This window comes from Pyrus communis, chromosome 11, assembly GCF_963583255.1.
Source record: "Pyrus communis chromosome 11, drPyrComm1.1, whole genome shotgun sequence".
Classification (NCBI taxonomy): Eukaryota; Viridiplantae; Streptophyta; class Magnoliopsida; order Rosales; family Rosaceae; genus Pyrus; species Pyrus communis.
Genome location: NC_084813.1, coordinates 14,158,636 through 14,184,266, shown reverse-complemented (window position 1 = coordinate 14,184,266; position 25,631 = coordinate 14,158,636). Strand labels below are relative to the sequence as shown.

The following is a 25,631-nucleotide window of genomic DNA, read 5'->3' as shown; positions in this document are numbered from 1 at the left end:
AGATAAATAATTATGAATTGTATTGATTATTTCAGTCCGCGCTTGGTGCAATATCAGATTAATGATCGTATTAGTTTATACTGTATTTGATACTATACGGGATAAGAGAAAATCAAAATAATAAGGGAAAAAAAATGATGATTAATGAAAAAGAACCAAAACCAACAAAACAATACTTCCAGCTTCAATTTGCTTAATTTTCATCCAACTTCCGAGCACGAACAAAACCCAAGACAAATCACAAAACCCATGAGCTACCCAATACCAACCATAATCACCACAACAAAAATTTGTTCAATCCAAAATACCCATCATCCAAGCACGAACTGACTTCGCCTCCAGTCCCCGCATAGACCTTGGATCTTGGAAGGATTGTAGAGAGAGGCGCTGATCTTGGAAGGGTTGCAGAATTGGAAGGATTCCAAAATTGGGTATTGGAAACGATTGCAGAATTATTATCGCATCCCTTTCACTCATTCTACAGAAAACACTTAATCTATTTTCTGGTTTTACAACACATCCTTGCGAAGCAGTGGATGCCGGTCGTGGCCGGGTTCTGGGTTTTCATGGCCAGAACCGACGCGGTGGTTAGAATCGAATGTGGATTCCATGAGGGAAGCTTGTCGAGCTGGCTATGCGGCCTTGGCCTTTTTTATTACCCAATTATGGCCTTGCTGGTCGGTCTGGAGTAAGAAGAACGAGGATAGAGACGAAGCCTCTTCTGATACTTTTCTTCTAAACCACTAAATTAGAGAATTCGTGCTATTAAAAATTGATCCAACGGCTGAAGTTATTATAACTTTTAAAGTTGACCCATATTTGTAATCGTTGAATCAAATTTCAACGATACAGATTCCTTATTTGGTGGATTAGAAAGAAGGGATCCGGAAATAATCAATTTCCCAATCCCTTTAGGGGGCGTTTGTTGCGCCGGACTATCTCGGACTGGATTAGCTTCAAGGATTAAGCTGGACTGGCTTAGACTAGACTAAACTGGACTAACTTAGTGAAGCGTTTGGTGCAGTATTGGACTAAGAAGCTGGATAATAACAAATTCTAATATTATTTTATTTAATATATAAATTATTAATATTTTATTATGATCTTATCTTTTTCTCCATCTTTTCCTACCATTTCCGTCCCACTCTTTTCCTCTTCTCTCATCGTCCCACCCTCTCCCTCTTTTTTTCCTCTCAGACCTATCAATTCATGTCTCTTTCTCATTCCTGGTCAAACTCCTTATTGATTCCAGTCTCTATTTCTCTGTCCTCCCTCCCTCTCTAGCTATGCGTTGTTCGAACGGAACCTCACGGCTCCAATTTTCCCGACGAGTTGCAGGTTTCCCGATGTGTTTTTTGGCCAACCCTCATTAAATTGGATGAAGTTAGCACCGCCAAAAAATTCATCACCATCCCTGGACTGAGATCTTAGCTTTGCATGCTCGAATTTGTCATGGATTTGAAGAAGCCCAAACAGGCCGAGACTTCCAGGCCATTTTCCGGCCACATTTTGGCCTCGATTCAAGTAAAATCGTAATCTTGTCACTCCCAGCTTCAATTTGGTATATTTTATATGAAAGTTGGTTGTGAAATGGATCTGAAAGAGAGTCGGAAAGTTAATGATTGATCTAGGTGACCGGCGATGACGAGGAGTCTGTCGAGAGTGGTCGTTGAGCATGACAAGGACGAGAAATAGAGGATAGTCTTAGCTAGTCCCATGGTTATTGGGGGGTCTCACTAAGACCTCTTAGTGAAGGGTTTTGTCCATGCTAGTCCCCTTTAGTCTCATTAATGTTAGTCCCAGCATGGAACAAACACAGTATTGGACTAATAGCTAGTCCAGTCCAGTCCGAGTTAGTGAGGGCAAACAAACGCCCCCTTAAAGGTTTATTAGTTAGCAGGTGTAGACTGCATAAAATAAATGGATCCAGATTATTAGTCAGCCTGTAATTTAGTACAAAAATGCACCAAACAAGTAGATTTTTATTATTAATCCTATCGAATATGTTATACGAGCTACCAAACAAAACCTAAATGCAGACAAGAGATACTAATATGAACACGACCCTCTAAACCCTCCGAGTTCTCATTCCAAACTTGAACCGTGGGTTTTGAAACCTGAACCTTAACATCACAACCAATTCCAAATTTGAGTTCAGGTTTTAAGGTTGAGGCCCATGTCCCAAGTACTAGGTTTAAATGATTAGGAGAGTAATAATTTAATAGAGCTAATGACGTGTCAATATAAATCCTAACCAAATTATGTCATGCATCAAACAAAAGGTGATTTATTAAAATTTTTCAAAATCCGAATTGAAAACACTCGTAAGCCAAAACATATCATAGAACAACAATTCAATTGAATGTTGGGCACTAAATCATGGTTTCCCTCCTTATCTTTCTACCGTCTCAGTTGTTGGGCGCGTAGGGTTGCGGTGCGCAAATGGGAGAGTGGCCAAGTGTTCTCCCTTGTGTGTCGCCATAAATACCCAAGAAACTTTAAACAACCACAGCATAAACGTTTGAGAAACTTGACGAGAGACTCGGCGGGTCACAAAAGGCAGCAAAAAACCAAACCCCCCAAAGAAAAATCAATGTCCCCAAAACCCCACTCCCTCTCCCTCTCTCAGGCATGTCAATTCCAAACCCACGTCCCTCTCTCTCTCTCTCTCCGTTTCATCAAATATATATATACACTCTCCGTTTCATCAAATATATATATATATATATATATATATATTTGATGAAACGGAGAGAGACAAATATATATATATATATATATATATATGTGCAGGCTTTATGCAATAAGAATCTAAGAAAAAAAGACTGCATATTCTTTTGGAATTTATTTCATTTTTTGATACAGATATCTGCATTTGATTGAATAGTTTTTTATTTTGGGGGATTTTGCGTTGCTTTTTGATACTGATAAGGAAAAGCATGGCATTTGAATCACAGTCTCTGAAGAAGGAGAAGAAGTACAGTGGTGGTGGGGTTTTTGGGGATGTGTACAGTATGGCCATACTTCCCAAAAAGCTTGAGCTTGAGAAGGAGGCTGCCCACCCGAAATTCGAGCTCCGATTTCAGCTCCCTGACCTCTCCCAGCCCCTCAGAGTAAGTCCCCCAACTTCTTTTTTGCGCCTCTTGATTATAATCTGAAGGGAAATTTTTTATTTTTTTTCTTATTGGTCTGTTTGGTTGCTGAGAAAATGGCATAAAAGTCAGGGAAATGGAGTTATATGGATAATTTTTGTTCAGGAACAAAAACCCAGTGTGGAAATTTGCCATCTAATTTGTTTCTTTTGTTTAATTATTGTGTCCCTGAACTCTGAGAATGAGATGCCTCTTTTTTGGAAAAGTTCAAATATTGAAAAAGATGGGACTTTTGGTATCATTCTTCAATAGAATTTCATATCGATTTATTGGGCATAATTTTAAGGGCCAAAAATAAAATACCATGCTATTTTGTCATTGGTATCACAAAAAGTGTGCCTTGATGTGCTTCAGGATTTCTCGAAGACGAGAGAATTTAGAGAGTTCTTAAGCGGCGCTTTAGCAGGGGCAATGACCAAAGCTGTTCTTGCTCCTCTTGAGACCATCAGGTTAGTGGTTGCTGTTTCACCCTCTTTAAAATGTTGTCAGTAGTCATTGCATTTGATGCTTTGTGTTTATATGAGCATATATAAGTGAAGAAGTGTTATCCTACCCGAAATTAGCTCATTTAACAACGAAAGTCCTGAAGACAACAATGTTGGGTTTATATTTGATGTCTGTAGACTCCGTATATAAGGTACTGAGATGTAATGGGGACGGATGGAAATAGTCTTGTTTTAATTAAAAAAAAAAAAAATGGAATAGATTTTGTTATGAATTAATCCTAATGTGGTATGTTTAATAACACTCCCCTATATGAATTTCAATGTTGTAGTGTTCGATCGAGTTTATGTGAGGGTGGCTGAGCTATGGGACAAATTTATTTAATTTCTTCCACTAACATGTTACAGTTTTGGAAAAAGTCTAGGGAAGTTAGAGGATTTTCCAAGGGTTTCTTATAAGTGGTTTTTGTAACGATTTGAATTTCAAATAGCTTACATTCAGACCATTTTGAAAAATATGTAATGACATGTAACTCATGAAGATTATTTTCGTTCAGACCATTTTGAAAATATGTAATGACATGTAATTCATGAAGATTATTTTGTAAGTGTTGATACATGATCATAATTTGTTGGATTTGATATGTGCAGAACCAGAATGGTAGTTGGTGTCGGATCTAGACACATTTGTGGCAGTTTCTTAGAGGTCATTGAGAAGCAAGGGTGGCAAGGACTGTGGGCTGGAAATGCAGTCAACATGCTTCGCATAATCCCCACACAAGCTGTTGAGTTTGGAACATTTGAGTGCGTTAAACGAGCAATGACATCGACACAAGAAAAGTGGAAGCAGGGTGAATCCCCAAAGGTGCAGATTGGTCCTGTAACCTTGAACTTCTCTATCTCCTGGATTTCCCCTGTCGCTGTGGCTGGTGCTGCTGCCGGAGTTGTTAGCACACTTGTGTGTCATCCCCTTGAAGTTCTAAAGGTACGGGTACACTTTATGAGGATAGAAATTTAGTCTGGCCTGCTCTACATTATATCATTTCTGATGACTATGTTATCTATCTCATCTTCCGTGTTTCATTTATATGTGTGGTTTTCGTGTGTTCATGTGGAAATATATTCTGCGTTTTATATCCTCTTGGATTACATCTCCTTACAATTTCACTGTACAATGTTTTAATTAGGAACTGCTAATGTTTGACACTTTTTCTTGGTATTTAACTATTTATTGTGTCTTTCTTCTAATTTCATACAACAGGATCGGCTGACCGTGTCTCCTGAGGCGTATCCCAGTTTAAGCATTGCAATCAGCAAGATTTATAAGGAGGGTGGGATTGCTGCATGCTATTCTGGTCTTTCACCTACACTTATTGGGATGCTTCCTTACAGTACATGTTACTATTTCATGTATGAGAAATTGAAGAAATCCTACTGTCAAGCAAAGAATAAAGAGTCTCTTAACCGTCCTGAGATGCTACTGGTCGGAGCTCTTGCAGGTCAGAAACTTGGCCTTGGTTATGTAAATCAAATTGAAAAGATAGTGCAAACCATTTACCTCTCTTTTTCTTTTCCCTTTCAAATCTTGTTTCGGGTTTGATTAGTTTTTGGACATTGTGGATCCTAATTCTTATGTCATGGTCCATTTTTTAAAGAATAATATGTCTCAAGTCGTGAAGATTATTGAAGCATTTTCTTTTTGCATTCTATTTTGAGTATTTTGCCTACCGACGGCATATAACCTTTTGTTCATCAGTTTAGTAAAACATGCATCCTGTGGAAAAAGCTTTTGTTAATGTCAGTGTGATGCAACAATTTATGTAATTTTTGTGTAAATTACTAATTAGAAGTATGGAAGAGTTATGTTGATTTGTTTGGGCTACTTATCGATTATTGGACAATGAAGTTGTAGTTCACCGACTTTATTCTGATAGTCTCAGGTCTTCCACCTCTTGGACACAAGAAATATGAATGAACTGCATAATTAGGGAAGTAGACTGAGTAAAATTACTTGTCAATTTTGCAACTTGTATGCAGAACTTTGAAACATCGGCGCTCTTTTGCTGAATGATTGGATGAATAATTTTCAATGATTGGATGAATAATTTTCTTCACAGAGTATAGTATCGTATCCTGACCACTTGATTATCTAATAGCTTACTTGAACATGTCTAGGTTTTACGGCTAGCACAATCAGCTTTCCATTGGAGGTGGCCAGGAAACGGCTGATGGTTGGAGCTTTGAAAGGCAAGTGCCCACCGCACATGTTAGCAGCACTTTCAGAAGTCATCCGGGAAGAAGGTTTGCGGGGACTTTACAGAGGGTGGGGTGCAAGCTGCTTGAAGGTCATGCCATCCTCCGGCATCACCTGGATGTTTTATGAAGCTTGGAAGGACATATTGCTTGTTCAGGGACATACCTTATAAGCTGTAACAAGCTCAAGCAAGGTTTCACATAGGATCATAGTTTAAACTCACATTGGGATCTCAACTGGTGTAAATTACCAGGCGGGAGGTGTCGACTAATTCGTTGAAGTTACGTCTAGGTTGTTTTACGCAGGCCTAGGCTAGTTTGGTTGATCTTGCATCCGTTGAGAGTTTTACTTTCTTCTTCTTCTTTTTTCGGTTTTCGGTTTTCGGTTGGGGCTGGTTTCCGGTTGTTTTTTTAACCAAACGGTCAGCTGAGCTTCAGTTATGTGCCTTACAAGGAATATGAAGTACCGATGAATGTGTTGTACCATTACAACATAGTGCCTTTTTATCAATATACTTTTTTTGCCATATAAGTTCAAATTTCGCCCAATTCAGCAATGATTTTGTACTTGGAAATTGTAGCAATGAGCCCTCAATTAAAATTTTATAAGCATTGGTCTCTTAACTCATCAAAATGTGCAGCTATGGTCGTTTTCGTCAACTCCGTTAGAACTTTTGTCAAATTAAGTCACATGTTATGCACATGAAGCTAATGGGCAAATATGGAAAACCAAATGAGAACAATTGCAGCAATGATTCCTCAACTTTAACCTAATTAAAGAAATGATCTCTTAACTTTAACTCAATTGGAGTAATGATCTCTCAACTTTAACCTAATTGGAAAAATGATCTCTTAACTTTAACTCAATTGGAGCAATGATCTCTCAATTTTAATCCAATTCTAGCAATGATCATTCGAACATAACTCATTTTAATAGAATTTTGACGAAATTGACGAAAATGACCAGAGTTGCATGTTTTGATGCCAATGATCATGAATTTTTAGTTGAGAAAGTATTGCTACAATTTTCCCTACCTCATTGTTAATTTTTCCTTTAATTTTCCGAGGGCGAGGTGCAAGCTGTTCTGAAGGCCATGCCGAGCTCCGGCATCACTTTATAAGCAAGTTCACATCGGATCAAAGTAACCTTCCAGAAAACTAGTGATCCCTAGCGGAAATTTCATTTGAAAATGAAAAATACTTTTAAGATGTACTAGGATTAACCTGCATCTTTCTTTCATAGACAAAAGAGATAAAAAGGAGACAAAATAAGAAAACGCGAGTTACAGCAATTGAAAAAAGTTTTTTCTTTATTCTTAAAAAGAAACCTGGTGGCTTCGCTAAGGCATTTCATGCTTTTGTGGGTAGGGAATACGTGATCACATTTTGAAAGGCGTCTAGGAGTTATGCTAAAACATACACAACGCAATCAGTTTAGTTTTCACCTTAATAAAGTTGACAGTAAGTGACTAGATCAAATGATATGATTTAACTTTTTTTTTCTACTTCTTGTACATATGTCTCAATTTTAATCTCTTCCCACGATGACAACCACCATTATAACTCTAAAAATTATGTAAGACAACAAAATAAAATTGAAAGAAATTGAGGGGATATCCAAAGTCACCCCTAGGTGGGAGTCGTAGGAGCTTTGAGAAGAAGCTTATTTATATATGGAAAACTTTGGTTCCGGACTCTAGTTGATCAAAATTCTGTTTTATTCTTGTTTGCGTTAATAAAAGTTTTTGGATCAGAAATTATTATTTGTCTCAAAATTGTTTTTTTGAAAATTTAACAGAAAATGGATGGAATTAACAAAAAGAATAAAAATGTTATAAGAGAGTGCGTTCTAAAACCATGAAAACCAGAAAAAGAAAATCCGACAAAAAAAACAAATAATGAAAACAGAAAAAAAAAAAAAAAAATTTTAAGCCAAATGAAAGTTATGACACCATTTAGGGTTGGTTTAGCATTGTTAAAATTATTTTAAAAACAACTTTTTTTAAAAGTTGGGATTAAAATTGGGTGTGTTAAATAAGAAAAAAATATTTTTTGTCAAAATAATGGATCCAAACTCCAATGTGACAGCCCGTCCCAAAATTCATGTTAACGTACGTGTGAAATTACAAATTTGCCCCTAGTTCGTTTTCGTCATGTTTTTGGTTACTTGGTGTGGTGTTGGCAGGTACTGGGCCACACACACACTCTCACTGTCTCTATCCCTTTCTCTGTCTCTTTCCCTGTCTCTCTCTCTCCCGAGCTCCCTTCTTTCTTCTTCTTCCTTCGAACTCGTACGGACACACACACAACTACACTAAATCATCACAGATCGAGGAAACTAAGGGCACAGTCGAGATCGTGAAGTTCGTGGGAGCACAGTCGTACCATTTTCAGGTAAGAAATCCGTCGTTTTCACGTCGATTCGACAATGGCAGATTTGTGTACTGTTCATGCAAACATTAATCTAGTACGTTTTTGGAATTTTGAAGCTCGTAGATGTCTTAGTGAGGTTCCCAGGAGTCCCGGAGTAACTCGTTGGACAAATTTGGACGTCGGAATAGCCTGGTTCGAAGTTGGCCGGTTTTGGTTTGTGTGGACAGGTATGATCTGGTGATTTTTAGCCCTTGAAACTTGTATAACGTTGTTCTACTAGTCTAGGGCTTCAATTTGGTTCAAGAAACGTGAAAAATGGTTGAGAAACGAGAGAGAAAACGAGGTTAGAAAATTTTTCCAGTTTCCGGCGCCGGCGACGTCGCCGGAGAAGGTGACAGAATATTTCGTCAAATCTGACGGAATATTCCTGACGCCGTTGACGGAATCCGTTAGAACTAACGGAATATTCCTCACGGCGTCAGTTGACGCCGTCAGCGTGCCGGGCACGTGCCTGCGCGTGGCCGGCGTGTGTGGCCGTGCCTTGGCCGGCGCGTGGGGGCGCGTGCGGCGGTGGAAAATTTTTCTAAAAATATGGTTGTGATCCTGAGGTTGTGTAGAGCATGTTGGTATATTCATTTGTCCAATTTGAGCAATGTATGAGAAGTTGGTTATGTGTTTTAAAAATAACGTTTTTGCAGTTGTTTCGCATATAGGAGATACGTATCCCGAGGACGAGCGTGGTCACTCGAGGCAGGGGGGCTACGACCCTTCCACATACCAGTGAGTGGGCTTTTGTTTTCCGTATATACCTATCAACAAAATACCGGAAACTGTTGCTGTCCAGCCAGAGCCAGTTCATGCATGCTGTCAACTGCTTCAATGAATCTTTCAAACTCAGTGAATAAGGACTCATCATCCAATAATACAGGGAACATTAGAACCTGTGAACCAATTAACAAAAAACAATCAAATCAATGTCAATTCCATTCTGATTAAGTTATACTATGCTAACCGTATCATACAAAATAAGTCCATACGAGAACACTGACATACCTCATACATGACACTAATGACTTCTGCATTATCACGGGCAGCATCATATTCTTTTCGGGCTAATTTAGTATTTATCTCTATCAAGTGCTGTGTCACTCTTTCCTCATCGAGACTTCGCAAAACATCCAAGAGGGGACCAATAGAACTTGTCTCATACTCCATGATATACATCTCTTGGGCTTGATAGTGCTGGGAAATGCACTGGATGCACTGCCGCATTTCCTCAGAGATTCTCCTCCATAGTTGTCTAAGAGGAGAATCAGCATTGTCATCTTTGAAGTAGTTATAAAATGTCTCCAGAAGAGGCCCCATTAAGTCCCACGACCCACACCAAATATGATTTTCTTTTGGCAAACAGATCAAGAAACTAAATGCATCTGCAAACCTGAAACAATGCCAAATAAATCCTAAATGTTAAAAATAAACAAATACATATAGAGCCTGTCAACTCATTACGAATAGCAAACCATCAAATAAACTTGAAGCATGCATGCTCGCATTCTCAGGTTCACGTGGTTCTTGAATTCAATCTTGCGCAGCAAAGAGAAAGAAAGTGAGAGATGAATCGGTAGCTCAAAATATCTCGTAAATAAGTCTATGTTTAAAATTTATTTACTTTAAAGGGGTAACAGTTAAGAAAGAAGGTTGAACTGAAAAACAGCTTCTCCACCTAAGAGTTCCTCGATCAGACAAATCCATGAAGAAGTTAATGTGAACCATAGACAGAAACAAACATCCTAATAATGTAGTTTGTTTCTTACAACTCCGCTAAGGATCACAATCGGTTAAACAACAATGTCGATGCTTGTAGTCTTAGTGTAATAGTAATAAACTAAAGTTCTCTATTTCTTCCATTTCTTACCTCCACTCACTAAAAATCACACTTTCCATCTCCCACATGCTTCCATTTCCTACGCTGCTAATCGAATTCAACATTTCCGCTCCTAACTCAACTTCTTCAATTTACTTATACCACCAAAACCGAACAAGATTACTAACAAAAACCAGCTAGAATGTAAATAAAATCAATAATGATAACTGTTTCCCATTTCAAAAGATTACGCTTTTTGAAAACAATGATAAACGGAACTAAACTAAAATCTAAGTGAGAGAGGGGGGGGCACCATTGTTCTTTGTTGTGGTGGAGACGGTGCCGTTTGGAGGGGTCAATGCGATCGTCGTCTTCGTCCGCTTCCTCCTCAATGACTCTCCAGCGGTCCAACAGCTCTCTTCTCGAGGATAGTTTCTTCTCCATTGATCCTGTTAGAATTTCTTGAATTACAATTAACTAGGGTTTTCTGTAGAGAGAGAGACCATGGAGGGAGAGCACGAGTCCGAGAAATTCAGATGGTAGAGAGAGAGAGAGAGAGAGAGAGAGAGAGGGAGAGAGAGGGAAAAAGGAGAATAAATAGGGATTGGAATTTGGACGCCGGGGAGGGGTATACGGGTCATTTAAATGTGATTAAAACTTGGAAAGGGCAAGTTCGATGTCCGGACTCATTTTACCGCCATCTCCCCTTTGGGGTAATTGGGCTTCGTGGGCTGATCAACTACTGGACTTTAGGGGGTACGTCCAAGAATGTTTGATTCTAAAAGAATTTTAACGAAAAACTTTCGGTATTATTTATTTTAATGAAAAATCACATTTTTATCCTAAAAATTCAATCTTGTTACTATTCATTTTACTCTTTATTTTGTCTTTATCGTTAAAACTCAAAATTTTCAAATCATTTTCATTAATTTTCCCTTGATTTTCAAATCACTTTTATTTATGATTTTTTTTTTTTCGTTGTTGAGAGTGCTTTGGTTAAAAGCACAACAAAAGTTATTAGATACAAGTTAGGCAACACATTTTTTTATAAAACTCTTACACATGTATGTCGTGTAAGCAATAAGATATACATTGGATGACAATATCCATTAATAGTAGTGGACCGTTGACTTGTTGGCTCGTCTTTCTGAATCTGCGTGAGACAAGCCCTTGAACATCAACATCCTTCTACTCATTGGAAATGTGTATCACTAATCCAATGAAATTGGAATTTTACTTGAAAAACATGGCCAAACAAGAAATTGGCATGCTTGTGTACAATTGTGGGAAAAATCGACTCGTTAAGAGCACACTTGTTGATACATAAAATTGACTTAAATTGGACTAGTTGTAGAAATTAGCTTTGGTTGGGTTAGATCTAACTAGGCCTCTTATTTTTAATGACCTAAAATAAGCCCATATAAGAGCTTGTTTAATTGTTAATTAACTTTTCAGATCAAGCTAAGTTTAATCGTTTGATAGTTTGTCTAAGAGACCAGATATGACTAATAATACTAACCCGATTGTTTAATATCCTCCCGTATTAAATAGGTACCGAATTAATTTAACCAGCCCACTTATTTTATATTGTATAGACATGCTTGGTAAAACCGTCCAAAACACATGTATTATTAGTCGGATTCTCTTTCCTCTGTCTTGCGCAAACTCAGCTCTCTCTCTTGCCCTCGCCATTCTCCATGTCTCCTTCTCTCGCCGTCTCTATTCTCCCCGCCACCTTTGCTCTCCGTCTGATAATTGGAGACGCCCATAAAGAGAGAAAGACCAATTGCACCAACCGTCTCGCTGTCTCGCACCGACCACTTTAGGTGATCGTAGCACTAGAGCGTATATATGTTTTACACCCAGGCCTGTCGTACAGACCACTTTAGGCGGTTCCGACTCGTGGGCAGGTTCAGTTGTTGAGTTTGAGATTTGAGCTCTATATGCAGCCGTACAGGTCACGTTAAGTGACTCCGGCTGCCAGATTATATGTTATCGTTATGAGATATACCTGAGCACTTGCACTTCATTATGAGGTTTTGACATGGCATTCTCTTAAGCATGATTGGCATACCCTTGAGCATGTTTGGCACATCTATACATACGTATATATGTTATTTTTTGGGAAGTATACAGGTTTTACGGCGAAGGGTTAGAATGTATTTTACTAAATGGTTTTAGAAAAGCTTTGTTTTTGCCCACTCACGCTTTTGTTTTGCGCCCCTCCAGGTTCTAGTTGATTAGCAGTTTCGGTGGTTTCCCAGAGGGCTTTTCCGGCGTTTCTGACAGACACTCACCATTGTAGGGTCACCTTCGGGTGTACTATTGTCGCATCCTTCTTTTGGACTGCTGTAGACCTGCTTTGAATTTGTGTTTCACTTGCGCTAGCACTTGTTTTAGTACCTTGTATGCTAGTTTCTAATTATTCGTACTTTTTATATTACTACTCTATTAGCTTCCGCACGTGCACATGGTTACGTCACCTTCGTGTGACGGCTAGCACTCCCTGATCTCGGTCGGGGTGTGTCATCCAAAGTAACAGAAAGTAGAAGAAACTCTATCTTGCTTCTAAAAACAACCCTTCTTCTTCAATCTACTGCATTTTGGATTGAAATTTTTTCCTCCCCCATAGTTTAGTTGAATTAGCGTGCATTATCTTATCATTTATTATAATATATATATATATATATATATATATGTGTGTGTGTTTAATTTGTATAAAAGTATAGAAGCCCACAGTGTATAACCATTATTAAAATATAATTTTGTTTTAATTTGCATTGTTTTTTCTTAGTCAAATGCTTTTTCTTTAGTTTGTGGAAACAAACTCAAATAATCAATCATAATTGTTGCAATTTGTTCAAAAAAAAAAAAACTCAAAAATTAAAATAAAGAACATCTATTTTACAAATATACAATAAATAAAAATTTGCCAAATATCTGAGCCCAGTAACGGATTTGACCAAAAAATGAAGAAAAAAACAGTGTTAAAATGCAGGAAATAAACATGTTGGAATAATGGTAGGCTAGTCAATTTTCTTGTTCAAAGTTAGGCAAGTTAGGTTAGTCAAGCAAGATAGGTAAGTTAGGCAAAATTAGGCTTATGATCTTTTTCTTCCCTATATATATGTTTCATCTTGTAATCGTTGAGATCAAGCAAATATACATCAAAATTCAATATGGTATCAGAGCTGTGATCTGAAAAAAAAAAAAAAAAAAAAAAAAAAACCACAAAACACAACTCTAAAGCAGCCACGAGGTCAACCATTCTAGGCATGGCCTCTCATTCAAAATGGGAAAGTCCCAACCACCCGCTCTATCTCCACCACTCGGATCAACCTGGTGCAATCCTCGTACCACAACCATTGGTGGAAGACAACTACAACACATGGGTTCAATCCATGAGTATGGCCTTAACGGTCAAGAACAAACTTGGTTTTGTTGATGGGACGATCAACAAACCAAGTGAGGATAATTTTGAGGAGCTGCAGCAATGGAATCGCTGCAACAACTTGGTCAAGACATGGCTACTAGGCTCCATGTCAAAGGAGATTTCAGGGAGTGTCATCAACTACAAGGATGCTCGACAAATGTGGACCGATCTGCAAGAGAGGTTCTCACATGTGAATATAGTTCAGCTGTTCCATGTTAAGAACGAGATTCATGATTGCGTCCAAAGCAATATGAGTGTAAGTTCTTACTTCACTAAACTTAAAAGTTTATGGGATGAACGTGATACTTTGTGTTCCATTCCAGCATGCAGTTGTGGAACAAAGAATGAGATGAACTCATATGTTGAAACTCAGAAAACCATGAAGTTCCTTATGGGACTGAACGAATCGTATGCTACGGTTCGAAGCAATACTCTTCTTCTCGAACCACTGCCTATGGTGAACAAGGCATATGCATTGGTCCTTCGACATGAACGCCAGGCAGAGGTTTCCAATGGAAAAAGCACACAACTAGAAACTGTTGTCTTTGCAGTGAAGAATCTGTCGCGAGAACCTACACCTGAAGACAAGGAGATGCGATGTGGAAAGTGCAATAAAACCAATCACATCACCAAAAATTGTCGTGCACATCTCAAGTGCACTTTTTGCGGATGGAAAGGCCACACCTTCGATTTCTGTCGAAAACGGAAAGCAGCCACAGAGACCGAATCCAATCGTCTCTTTTCTTCAAAGGGCAATCAAGTTTCACAAAGTAACAAGCAAGAGACAGTGCCTAATTTCCCGTTCTCTCAGGAGGACTGCAAGCAAATCCTTCAGATGTTGAACAAGAACAAATCATCATTTGCCAATCAAGTCAGTAATCCTCCTAGTCATGAAGAACTTTCAGGTAAAGCCTTCTCTTTTCCATGTAAAGGAACCAAAAGTATTTGGATCATGGACAGTGGTGCCACGGATCACATAGTTTGCAGTCCTAGTCTCCTTACACACTCACGAGCTGTTGAAAATCATACAGTTGAACTGCCAGATGGTTCCGTTGCCAAAGTCACTCACATTGGACAAGTTGTTTTTTCTCATAATCTCATCCTTGAAAATGTCCTATGTGTGCTGTTCTTTAGGTTGAATTTAATATCTATCAGTAAACTAGCCTATGATTCCTTATATGTCACCATTTTCTTCACCCAATTTTGTGTCATTCAGGACCTTCGCTCGGGGAAGATGATTGGGACAAGAACTGAAAGGGATGGACTTTACTACCTCGACCCATCAAAGAAAGGAACATGCAACAATATTCAAACCGTCTCACCAAAGCTTTGGCACCAACGCCTAGGACACCCATCTCATAAAGCCACTTCGTTATTACCTTTATTTAACAATAAGGCTTGTGATTTGGAAAAATGTTTAATTTGCCCATTGGCCAAACAAACAAGATCACCCTTTCCTTTGAGCTCTATTTCTACCAAATCATGTTTTGAATTATTGCATATTGATATTTGGGGTGGTTATCAAGTTGCTTCTATTTCAGGTGCCAAGTATTTCCTTACCATCGTAGATGACTACACTAGAAGCACTTGGGTTTATTTGATGAAACATAAATCTGACACAAAAGACATTTTAGTTGGATTCATTCAAATGATTGAGACTCAATTCAATACCAGAGTTCAAATCATACGAAGTGACAATGGCCCTGAGTTTAAGCTTGAGCAATTTTATGCTCTCAAAGGCATCATACATCAATCTAGTTGTGTCAACACACCACAACAAAATGGTGTTGCCGAACGTAAACACCGACATTTGCTCAATGTTGCTCGGGCTTTGCTCTTTCAAGCTTGTTTGCCAAAACGTTTTTGGGGGGATGCAATCTTAACCTCAGCTTACCTCATCAATAGAACACCCACTCCACTTCTCCAAGGTAAAACACCTTACGAAAAACTGTTTCACAAAGCACCTAACTATTCCCATTTAAAGGTTTTCGGTAGTTTATGTTTTGCTTCTACACACGCCCAAAGGCCCTCTAAATTCGACCCCCGTGCAATTCAATGCATTTTTCTTGGGTATCCTTATGGTCAAAAGGGTTATAAATTGTTTGATATAAAACACAATAAGACTTTTGTTTCTAGGGATGTTGTTTTTTTTGAAAATCATTTTCCATTCCAAAATCATACCACTTCCGCTGCCCCGTCTCCATCAAACATTACACCCTCATCCATCATGTTTGACTTGACCTCTCCCATTGAGTCGCACTCAAGCCTTGCACCCGAAGACATAAACACCACCTCTCCCACACTTACCGACATCACACCACTCTCATCTCCTTTACCTACTACAACTCCACCACCAGATACCTTATCAACACCTTCACCACTCTTACCCACCTCCACATACCCTACACATACTCTACACTCTTCACCACCTCCAACCATTCCATCACCAGACCAACCACGTCCACTCCGTCGTAGCACTCGACCGACCAAAACTTCCACATTTTTGCAGGACTTTCATGTTGAGGTGGTCCTCCCTTCCCGTGTTGCTCCCACATCTTCCACAAGCATGGTCCAGTCATCAGGTACATCTCACCCCATATCTCATTATTTATCTTATGACCATGTATCCCCCACTCACAAAACCTTTCTCACAACCCTCACCATTATCAAAGAACCCACCAGTTTTTCGCAGGCTGTTCAGGATCCAAAATGGCGTGACGTCATGCAAAAAGAGATTGTTGCCCTTCATGACAATCACACTTGGACTCTTGTGCCCTTACCACCTCACAAACATCCCATCGGTTGCAAATGGATCTATAAGGTGAAGCTTAAACCTGACGGTAGTGTTGAACGCTACAAAGCTCGTCTCGTTGCTAAAGGCTACAGTCAAATTGAGGGGCTTGATTATCGGGAAACTTTTGCTCCAGTTGCCAAGCTCACCACCGTCCGCGTCCTCCTGAGTATTGCCTCCATACGAGGCTGGCATCTTCATCAACTTGATGTGAACAACGCATTCTTTCATGGTGACTTATACGAGGAGGTTTATATGTCCCTGCCTCCTGGGTTCGGACGAAAAGGGGAGACACAAGTATGCAAATTACACAAATCCATTTATGGTTTAAAACAGGCCTCGAGACAATGGTTTATCAAGCTGTCTAGTGCTCTCAAGACTGCTGGTTTTCATCAATCATGGTCAGATTACTCATTGTTCGTCCGAAACCGTCAAGGCAGTTTCATGGCATTACTTGTGTATGTTGATGACGTGATACTTGCAGGTAACAATTTGAGAGAAATTGAAGAGACTAAACTCTTCCTTTCCCAACATTTTAAACTAAAGGATTTGGGAAAACTCAAATACTTTTTAGGGATAGAAGTTGCAAGATCTAAACAAGGGATTGCCTTGTGCCAACGCAAATATGCGTTGGAGATACTAGAAGATGCTGGGTTCCTTGGTGCGAAGCCCTCACGATTACCAATGGAACCAAACCTGTCCCTTACACAAACTGATGGGACGCTCCTACATGATCCTTCTTCATACAGGCGACTCGTAGGAAGGTTGATTTACTTAACCATCACGCGACTTGACCTGACTTATGTGGTTAATATGTTGAGCCAATTCATGGACAAGCCACGACAACCACACCTTGAAGCGGTGCATAAGGTTCTCAGGTACATCAAACAATCTCCTGGACAGGGAATTCTTTTGCCTTCTACAGGTTCACTACAATTACAAGCCTTTTGTGATGCTGATTGGGCTCGGTGTAAAGACACTAGAAGGTCAATAACCGGTTATTGTATCTTCCTTGGACAAGCACCGATATCTTGGAAAACGAAGAAACAAAACACAATATCTCGTTCCAGTGCAGAGGCAGAATACCGTTCTATGGCTACTACTTGTTGTGAAGTTATATGGCTAAGAAACATTTTGAAGGACTTGCAAGTAAATCATGCACAACCACTCACAATGTTTTGTGATAATCAAGCTGCCATGCACATTGCTTCGAACCCAGTGTTTCATGAACGAACGAAGCATATAGAGATAGACTGTCACTTAGTACGTGAGAAGATTCAAATGGGAATGGTGCAAACAGCTTACATACGGACCTCGAATCAACCTGCAGACTTGTTCACCAAACCACTAAGCTCGGCACAATTTGAGGTCTTAATTAGCAAGTTGGGTGTCATCGACATTCACACTCCAACTTGAGGGGGAGTGTTAAAATGCAGGAAATAAACATGTTGGAATAATGGTAGGCTAGTCAATTTTCTTGTTCAAAGTTACGCAAGTTAGGTTAGTCAAGCAAGATAGGTAAGTTAGGCAAAATTAGGCTTATGATCTTTTTTTTCCCTATATATATGTTTCATCTTGTAATCGTTGAGATCAAGCAAATATACATCAAAATTCAATAAACAGAGTGAAGGAAACACATCCAGATGAAGAGATGAGGAAATGAGGAAATGAAGAAATGAAGGAATGAAGGAAATGGTGGATTACCGATCGGAAGTAGGGAAGCCGGCGGTCGTGCTAATATGCGGAAGCTTAGTCTATTACCACTGCGCCCACCGCAACTCCAGCCTCCTCTCTCTCGTCTCCGACGTCTTCATCGTCCTCCTCTGCTCACTTGCCATTCTCGGCCTCCTCTTTCGCCAAATGAACGTCTCGTAAGTCCTCCCACATTTCCCATTTTTCCCCTTTTCCTCTGCCTCCCCGGAAAATTCAGGAGAGTAATTTGTTTCTGTGGGTTTTGACTTTTGAGGAATTAGGGATTCTATGGTCTTGTTATTGGGTTGTTGGCTGGATTGGGGTTTTGGGGTTTAATCTGATTTTGTTTGAAGCTGAATTCAAATTTGTTATAATTTGATTTAGTGTGATTACAAATGCTTTTGAGAAATTTGGTTTTGGTTTAGATTTTGGTAGGGTTGCATTGAATGAATGAATTCGAATGTAAGTCGATTAAGTTACTACTATGATAGGTGAATCGATTAGGGGGTTTGATGTCAAAAGATGAATTTTACAATTGATACTATACTAATGGTGGATTAGGGATTCTGAGTTCTTGTAATTGGGTTGTTGGCTGATTTGGGGACCAGGTTTTATCCGGTAATGGTTGAATGTGAATGCAATTTCTTTTTTTGTACTTAATTCGGTTTGAGTACAAATACTTAAAGAAATTTGGGTTTTGTTTGGATTGTGATGCTCTTCTACACTCTATGGTTGTATTTAGTGGATGCATTTGGAAATTTAATAGGTTATGGGGCATTGAAGAAGTACCAGAGTTAGTACTTAGTACCATGATAGATGAACTGAAAAATTGTGATTTCTTTGAAATTAAATGCTGTCAGTTTCAAACGAAAAACATGTCAATGGTACCATTTCATAAGAGGCCTCGATGCCATATAATGATTTTACGTACTTGATAATATTGTAGCGGTGAATGGTAATCTTTGTGTTCAAATATCTAATTTTATTGTTGATTAGGGTACCAGTGGATCCACTTGACTGGCAGATTTCGCAGGACACTGCTAATAGCATTGTTGCGTGGTTAGCCAATACCGTAGGAGCAGCTGAGTCTGTATTGAGGGTTGCGGCCACAGGGCATGACAAGAGGTTGTTTTTCAAGGTAAGAATGCTTGATGCCTAAAAAGGATTTTTGTCTTGATATGAGGTGTTGCAGAGTTTCTAGAACTTAGCTGGTATGGATGATAAATTTCAAAAGCTTACATTTAGATATAGTGCCGCTTGCTTTTAAGTATCAAGGGAGAGGTGTTAAAAACCTGTATTAAGAACTTGGAAATTGTCAGAATTTTGATTTCTTTTGGCATATAACCGCATATGCATGTTGTTTATCTGCACATGTGTGTTTCTCATTGGGAAGACTTTGATGTTTATGTTGATGACGAATCTCACACCACTGGGAGCACAATTTATAATGTACCTTTGTTTTACTATAAATTATATTCTAAGAACAAAGTGGAAGCTGAAATTTAATTTTAATAGAAGTACACAAGAGAACAAAGTTTTTCACAGAGTACATGTCGCCCTCACTATATTTTTTCAAGATATCAATCTATTTGTGGAACCTTAAACCTAAGTAAGGCAGCATGTGGTGGCAGGTTCTTTGCTCTAATAAAAGCATTCTGCTTGAAGACAATTTTTGCCTCTGCTAGTCCATCAAATTGATCTTTTTTGTTTTTCCCTTTTGTTGGGATGGTTGCGCACAGCTAACAGATGCAACGTAAATCTTTCTCCAGATAGTGTTTAGTCTCTACATGCTATCGGCTTTGGGACGGTTGATTTCAGGTCTTACAGTGGCCTATATTGGTACGTTGGTTTCTTAAATCTGTTACCTACCTCTCCGTAGCTGAAATGATTTAAAGTAGTTTGGTCTTTTGGCTCAGCGGGACATGTATTGAGTTTGCACCTGAAACAGGACTATGCTTGTTTTGCCTTTATATGGTTGCGGAGAATAGTGAGTCAATCAGTGCATGTTTGTCTCGATTTCTGAGGAGAACAACTGATCTAACCGAGGAAGATGCTGTCGAGAGTGATACTGTACAAATTGTTGATTAAATGACCCTATTGCTGAATAAATGCTGGCTTTTGCTACAACCTTGTGCCTTTACTTAACACGGTATTGAATCATTGTGTCGTAAAAATTGAAAAAGGGCAAGGATCGGAGAAGCTTAGTGAGCTTTACAACTTGTGAACAACTTATATTTTGACAAGTTTCGAAAAAGGCATAAAGCTTTAACTGTTGAATGAGCTTGAGAACTGCAACTTAAAAACTACAAAAGGAAACAAAGATAAATGGATCAAAGTGGAACTATTATTCCATATATATAAAGTGAAATCGATACAGCCACCAAGAAGATATTACATGTCAAAATTTACAATTACAGATGTGGAATAATGAAGTATTACACCAATCCATGAACAGCAGAACAGGTAACAAAACAATTCGACTTAAGCTGCACCCTCTATTGCAAAAGTTGAGTCCTTTGATGCGCTGTTGTTGGAATCACAGGTCTTGGACTCATGAGTGCCAGAGGAAGAATCGGCGCCTTAACTGTAGTAAATGTTTGGGGACATAATCAGACTTCCTCCTCAAGCTCAACCTCCTTCGGAAGATGGCTGCACTGTACACATCCCTGACTTTGTCAACAGGTATGGAAACAATTAAAGCTAAGCTGCACCCATTACAGCAAAATTTGACGCCTTTTGGCAAGCCGTGCTTGGAATAACCGGTCTAGGGTTCAAGACTGCCACAGGAGGAATTGGCCCAAAATCTACTGCCTCTTCAGAACTCCAGCTTCCGAGGGGTATAAAGCTTCCATAATCGCATTGCTCCGGAGATGACACTGAAGCAACCTCCTTTACTGGTTCAACCTCTCCAACCCTGTCCAGTTTTGTCACGAACGAGTGCTTCAATAGCTCAGCAGCTGTGGATCTCTTGAAAGGGTCCCTCAGTAGGCATTTTCGCAAAAAGTCTTTAGCATCTTCTGATAACCAGCCAGGAACATTGGGAAGTTTTGAAGCAATAAGAGGCTTTAGGTCAGCGCCGCCCTTCACTTCCCATGGCTGTCTCCCCGTTAACATCCCGAGTACAATGCAACCTACTGCCCAAATATCGGAAGGCTGCTCCTGAATTTTGTGAGTCACAGTTTCGGGAGAAAAATACATTGATGTGCCTTGGCGTGACAGCTTCTGCATCGCCATCTTTGCCAACCCGAAGTCCCCAATTTTCGGCACAAAACCAGAATCAGATCTCACAAGCAATATGTTATCCGGCTTCAAATCACAATGCACGTAACCCCTTTCATGAATGTACTCAAGCCCTTTCAGAATTGCTTTGGCATACTTGCTCACATCCGATTCGCACAACCCTGAACCGCCCGATTTCTCGATCAAATCCCCAATTGTTCCTCCATCGGCATACTCCAAAAACACATTACACTTCAAGTGACCATCGTCCCCAATGGTCAGATTTGTTCCATAGCTTCCGATAATAAAGGGGCAGTCCCGAAACAGGGTCAGATACGAACTTTCCGTCGCGAGCTCATTCGACTTGGAGAAGGTTTTCACTGCCATCACCGTCGGGAAACCCTCGCAACCCAACTTGGATTTTTTCACGGTCGCCAGATAAACCGACCCGAATCCCCCACTCCCGAGCATCGGCCCTCGAACCCACTCGAATTTCGAACGGAAAAAGCTCTTCTCTGGTTCGTCCGGTCTCTTCCTCTTCATCGAACCCATTGTTTTCTGGGTTCAGAAAAAAATGATCAAAAGAGGCACCGATGGAATGGGTAAGAAGAGAATCAGAGTAATCAGAGAAGAAACAGAGAGACTGAACTGGTTGGCGGCGGAGGAGTGAAGTCGGCGGCGTCAGTGATCGACGCAGAAGACGAAGACGAAAGAATCGCGATTAAAATAAAAAATTCTAGGGTTTGGTTGGATTGAAGGCGGTCGCTATTCGCTACTGTGTAAGGAGGATTTGGGGGGAAGTAGAGTTTGGATTTCCTAGTGGGAGTTGGAATTCAGGGATTGGGGTTTATATAAGAAAGCGCGCGGAGGGAATTATGTCTCCAACGGTCATATTTTCTTCGCGGTGTTCTTACGCTCCAATTAATGCAACCAAAAGAAAATATCTTAATACATCACATACTTTCGTAAATTTGAAATTTGAAATATCTTCGACCGTAGATCTTACGCCATCTGGCCCATCTTAACTAACTTACCAATTACCTCATTTCAAGTCAAATTAGCAAATTAGAATTGAAAAAATGGTAAATTACACAGAATTACCTCAACTATTAAGTCATTAACGGTTTCATACCTCATCTTTAAAAAGTTTCAATATCATACCTTATATACGAATTTGTTGCAATATTCTACCTCCGTTACGTTGTCTGTTAATTCCTCCATTATATGCTGACGTGGCTGAAGTTGGGTCCCACCATCTCCACATATGAACTTCCCCATGGTCTGCCACATAAATTTCCCGCCGAAATTGATTTCCACGTCATTTTTTCAAAAAAAAATTTTGAAATTTTTTTTCAACATAATTTTTCCCGCCAAAACTAGTCCACGGCAGCAAAAAAAATATTATTAAAAACAATTAATTTTTTAACGGGTCCGATTTTGGAAGATAATACAACCTAAAAAAACCAAATGGAAATTCTACATAAACACATGATGTAAGCTAGAGATAAACACAAATCCTACATAAACACATGATATAACCAAAAGATGAACACAAAGTCCACTTCAAACAAAACATTTGCAAAGACCAAAAGATGAACTATAGTTCATATGGCATCGTTAATCCATCCAACATTTACAAAGATATCCATTAGACATCCTTAAATATCCCAAAATGCACAGTGCATTGATTCAAAAAACCTACTGAAATCCATCTAGCAAAATAGTGCATTTTCAGGTTCCTAATCAGTTCAAAAAAAAAACAAAAGAAATTCAATGTTTGTGATGTCTAATTCCAGAACCCATGTACCATAATTTCAGTCCCTATTGCACATAAAACATGAACTAAAAAAATAGTAATTTGTTATAATTTCTGGCATCTTTAGGTCTTGGTTTGCCTTGTCTCTCTGCTTGGTGGCTCTCGGTGAATGAGCTTCAGGATTTGTAGATGAACCATCCTCTATTTGTGATGCCTAATTTCAATGTTCATTACAAAAGGTCAGATGCAAAGCAAGGTTCTAAACTAAACTTGCTGTTGTAAACTACAAAGGAGAGGATTAAGTTTTTACCTTAGATTTCCTTGTTCTCTTTCTAGGTGCAGCTTCGGCTGATGATGATGCTCTCCCTTTTGCTGGTTGGATGCCTATAACAAAGGATAAAATCATTCAATAAAGGATTAAAGGGTGAAAGGATTAAAGAAAGTACAAAATGTTACTTATTTGTCCCTTGGAGGAAGATGTCGATGATGGGTCCTTGAATTATGTCCTTCTTGCTTGCATATAGTACACTTCAAAGCACCTTGCCCTTTCCTTCCTAGCTTAAGTGGCTTAGGAGGACCTTTATGATTATTTGGTGGGTTGGTGGGAGTTTGTTCACCATCTTTCTCCAATTTAGCAGCTTCTTTGTTTCTCTTCTTCCTTGGTCTTCCAGGTTGCCTTGTATATAATGGAGGCAAGATTGGTGGGTTTTTAGTATCCTCCCACAATGACATACCATTCATTGACATTGTTAAGTGAGAATAAACTTCCAAGTACCGTGCCTTTGAATAGTAAGCATCCACATAATCCTTAGGTTTTTCTCTCTTGACCATTGTGCAATGCATCTGCCACTTAAGAGTTTGGCTTCTTCCAACTTCTTCTTAATCTTAGGGCAAAGATCTCCTACTTGCTTCATCATTATACCTCGCCTCATTTGAATTCTCTTCATCAACAGTGTGAATCATTTGCAGCATAGTTATAATAGGCTTTTGCCTAAGCCCCATAAGCCCTAAGCCCTAACACAAAGAAAACACTACATCTTTTTCACCAACAAAAAAGCACCAAAAAGACCCCAGTTAGTGTAGCCAACAAACCTTAGGAACACACTCACCCCAAATGTAAAAAATTGCAATTCAACATATTCAACAGCCAACAACAAAGCAAAGCACAAAGCACAAAGCACATCACAGACAAAAGCACAAAAGGACCTAAAAGGACCCTATTATCCAACAAATCAGTAAGCATTTTGAATCAATTTGAAAACAACCCACCCATCTCCAACAAACAAAACACCAAAAAGACCTTCCATTATCCAACATTAGAATAAACAAAATAAAAGCACCCAAATTTGAACTTTTGTTAAACAATAATCCAAAGGACCCCCAGGACCACCAGCATCCAAACAATATACAAAGCACCCATCGGACTCCCTAGACCACCAGCACCCAAACAACCTTTTTCTCGACAACAATAAACAAAGCACCCACATGACCCCCATTCTACAACATATCAGTAAGCATTTCGAATAAACAATCAATGAAACCCACAGATCGCCAACAAAGATTTTGGAATCAACAAACCCAGAATAATGGGAATAAAATAAGGGAAGCAACGAAGCACAAAACGAACTAAAATTTGTACTTACAGTAGGTAGGCGTCGTTTGCTCGGGATCCTCGCGCACATTCCACCCCCTTTCGAATCCTTCGAAATACTGTCAAATCCTTCGAAAACCAAAAGAACTTAGGGTTTTCAACAAAAATGAACAAACGGAAGGTAGGTGACGACAAGACGAACTTAGGGTTTTCGCTGAATGAACTATTAATCGCGAGTTGGGCGGCGATTTGGGGTGAGTGATATGAAATTAGGGTTGGGGTTCTTTGATTTGGGAACTGAAATGAAGAAATGGAATGGAATTGCACGGTTGGGGCTTTAGACTTCAATTCGAATTGCACGCTTCACGAGGGAAATTTAAAAAAACAAATTTTTTTGGTTATTTAAAAAAAATATTTTTTTTTAATTTTTAATTTTTTTTTTTTTTGTAATATACACGTGTCATCCTTTTAGATGATCCACGTGTATCAGAAACCAATGTGAAAGTTCACATATGGAGGGTGGGACACAGCAAAAGCCACGTCAGCATATAACAGAGGAATTGACAGACAACGTAACGGGGGTAAAACATTGCAACAAATTCGTAAGTAAATGTATGACATTGAAACTTTTTAAAGATGAGGTATGAAACTGTTAATGACCCAATAGTTAAGGTAGTTTTTTTTGTAATTTACCCTTTAAAAAACTAGCCACTTAGTACCATGGTCTGGTTCAAATCTTGTGGATAGCGAATTCGATACCAAATTAAGTTGCCCATTGTGTGGCTTAGCCCAATTCCTCCTCCCTTTAGTTTATATATTGTTGTACTAAAAAAATAAAATGAAAAAAAACTAATCCAAGAATTCAAAAGCAAAATCTTGATCAATCAATGTACTTAACACAGATTCTAAAAGAATCAAATCAAAGTTACATAATTCTTGCAAAAAGAAGGATGAACTGACGTGTCGAAGCCACCAACTTATCCTTTTTTATTTTAAATAAAAAAATAAATTACATGTGAAGGAGAAGTCCAACAAAAAGCATCCAAGAGATCAAGCCAATAAGC

General features: G+C 39.1%; 5 protein-coding genes across 5 annotated transcripts; 3 read left to right on the top strand and 2 right to left on the bottom strand.

Annotated features, from left to right (window-relative positions):
* Positions 1-2,822: 2,822 nt before the first annotated feature.
* LOC137709489 (probable mitochondrial adenine nucleotide transporter BTL1) lies at positions 2,823-6,223 on the top strand. The gene is made up of 5 exons (XM_068448582.1): positions 2,823-3,113; positions 3,507-3,601; positions 4,247-4,580; positions 4,857-5,094; positions 5,771-6,223. The coding sequence occupies exons 1-5, from the start codon at positions 2,940-2,942 to the stop codon at positions 6,019-6,021; spliced, it is 1,092 nt and encodes a 363-aa protein (XP_068304683.1). The 5' UTR covers positions 2,823-2,939; the 3' UTR covers positions 6,022-6,223.
* Positions 6,224-9,033: 2,810 nt separating this feature from the next.
* Positions 9,034-10,557, bottom strand: LOC137709045 (uncharacterized). The gene is made up of 3 exons (XM_068448187.1): positions 10,399-10,557; positions 9,275-9,659; positions 9,034-9,162 (listed from the first exon to the last, which is right to left on the bottom strand). The coding sequence occupies exons 1-3, from the start codon at positions 10,527-10,529 to the stop codon at positions 9,034-9,036; spliced, it is 645 nt and encodes a 214-aa protein (XP_068304288.1). The 5' UTR covers positions 10,530-10,557.
* Positions 10,558-13,311: 2,754 nt separating this feature from the next.
* LOC137749146 (uncharacterized) lies at positions 13,312-15,553 on the top strand. The gene is made up of 2 exons (XM_068489259.1): positions 13,312-14,423; positions 14,735-15,553. Exons 1-2 carry the CDS (start codon positions 13,361-13,363, stop codon positions 14,770-14,772), a joined length of 1,101 nt encoding a protein of 366 aa, XP_068345360.1. The 5' UTR covers positions 13,312-13,360; the 3' UTR covers positions 14,773-15,553.
* Positions 15,554-17,948: 2,395 nt separating this feature from the next.
* LOC137708842 (reticulon-like protein B22) lies at positions 17,949-20,128 on the top strand. The gene is made up of 4 exons (XM_068447998.1): positions 17,949-18,180; positions 18,998-19,139; positions 19,771-19,840; positions 19,950-20,128. Exons 1-4 carry the CDS (start codon positions 17,993-17,995, stop codon positions 20,087-20,089), a joined length of 540 nt encoding a protein of 179 aa, XP_068304099.1. The 5' UTR covers positions 17,949-17,992; the 3' UTR covers positions 20,090-20,128.
* Positions 20,129-20,245: 117 nt separating this feature from the next.
* On the bottom strand, positions 20,246-22,230 carry LOC137708841 (mitogen-activated protein kinase kinase kinase 20-like). Its single transcript, XM_068447997.1, has one exon. It carries the CDS (start codon positions 21,770-21,772, stop codon positions 20,702-20,704), a length of 1,071 nt encoding a protein of 356 aa, XP_068304098.1. The 5' UTR covers positions 21,773-22,230; the 3' UTR covers positions 20,246-20,701.
* Between the last annotated feature and the right edge of the window lie 3,401 nt (positions 22,231-25,631).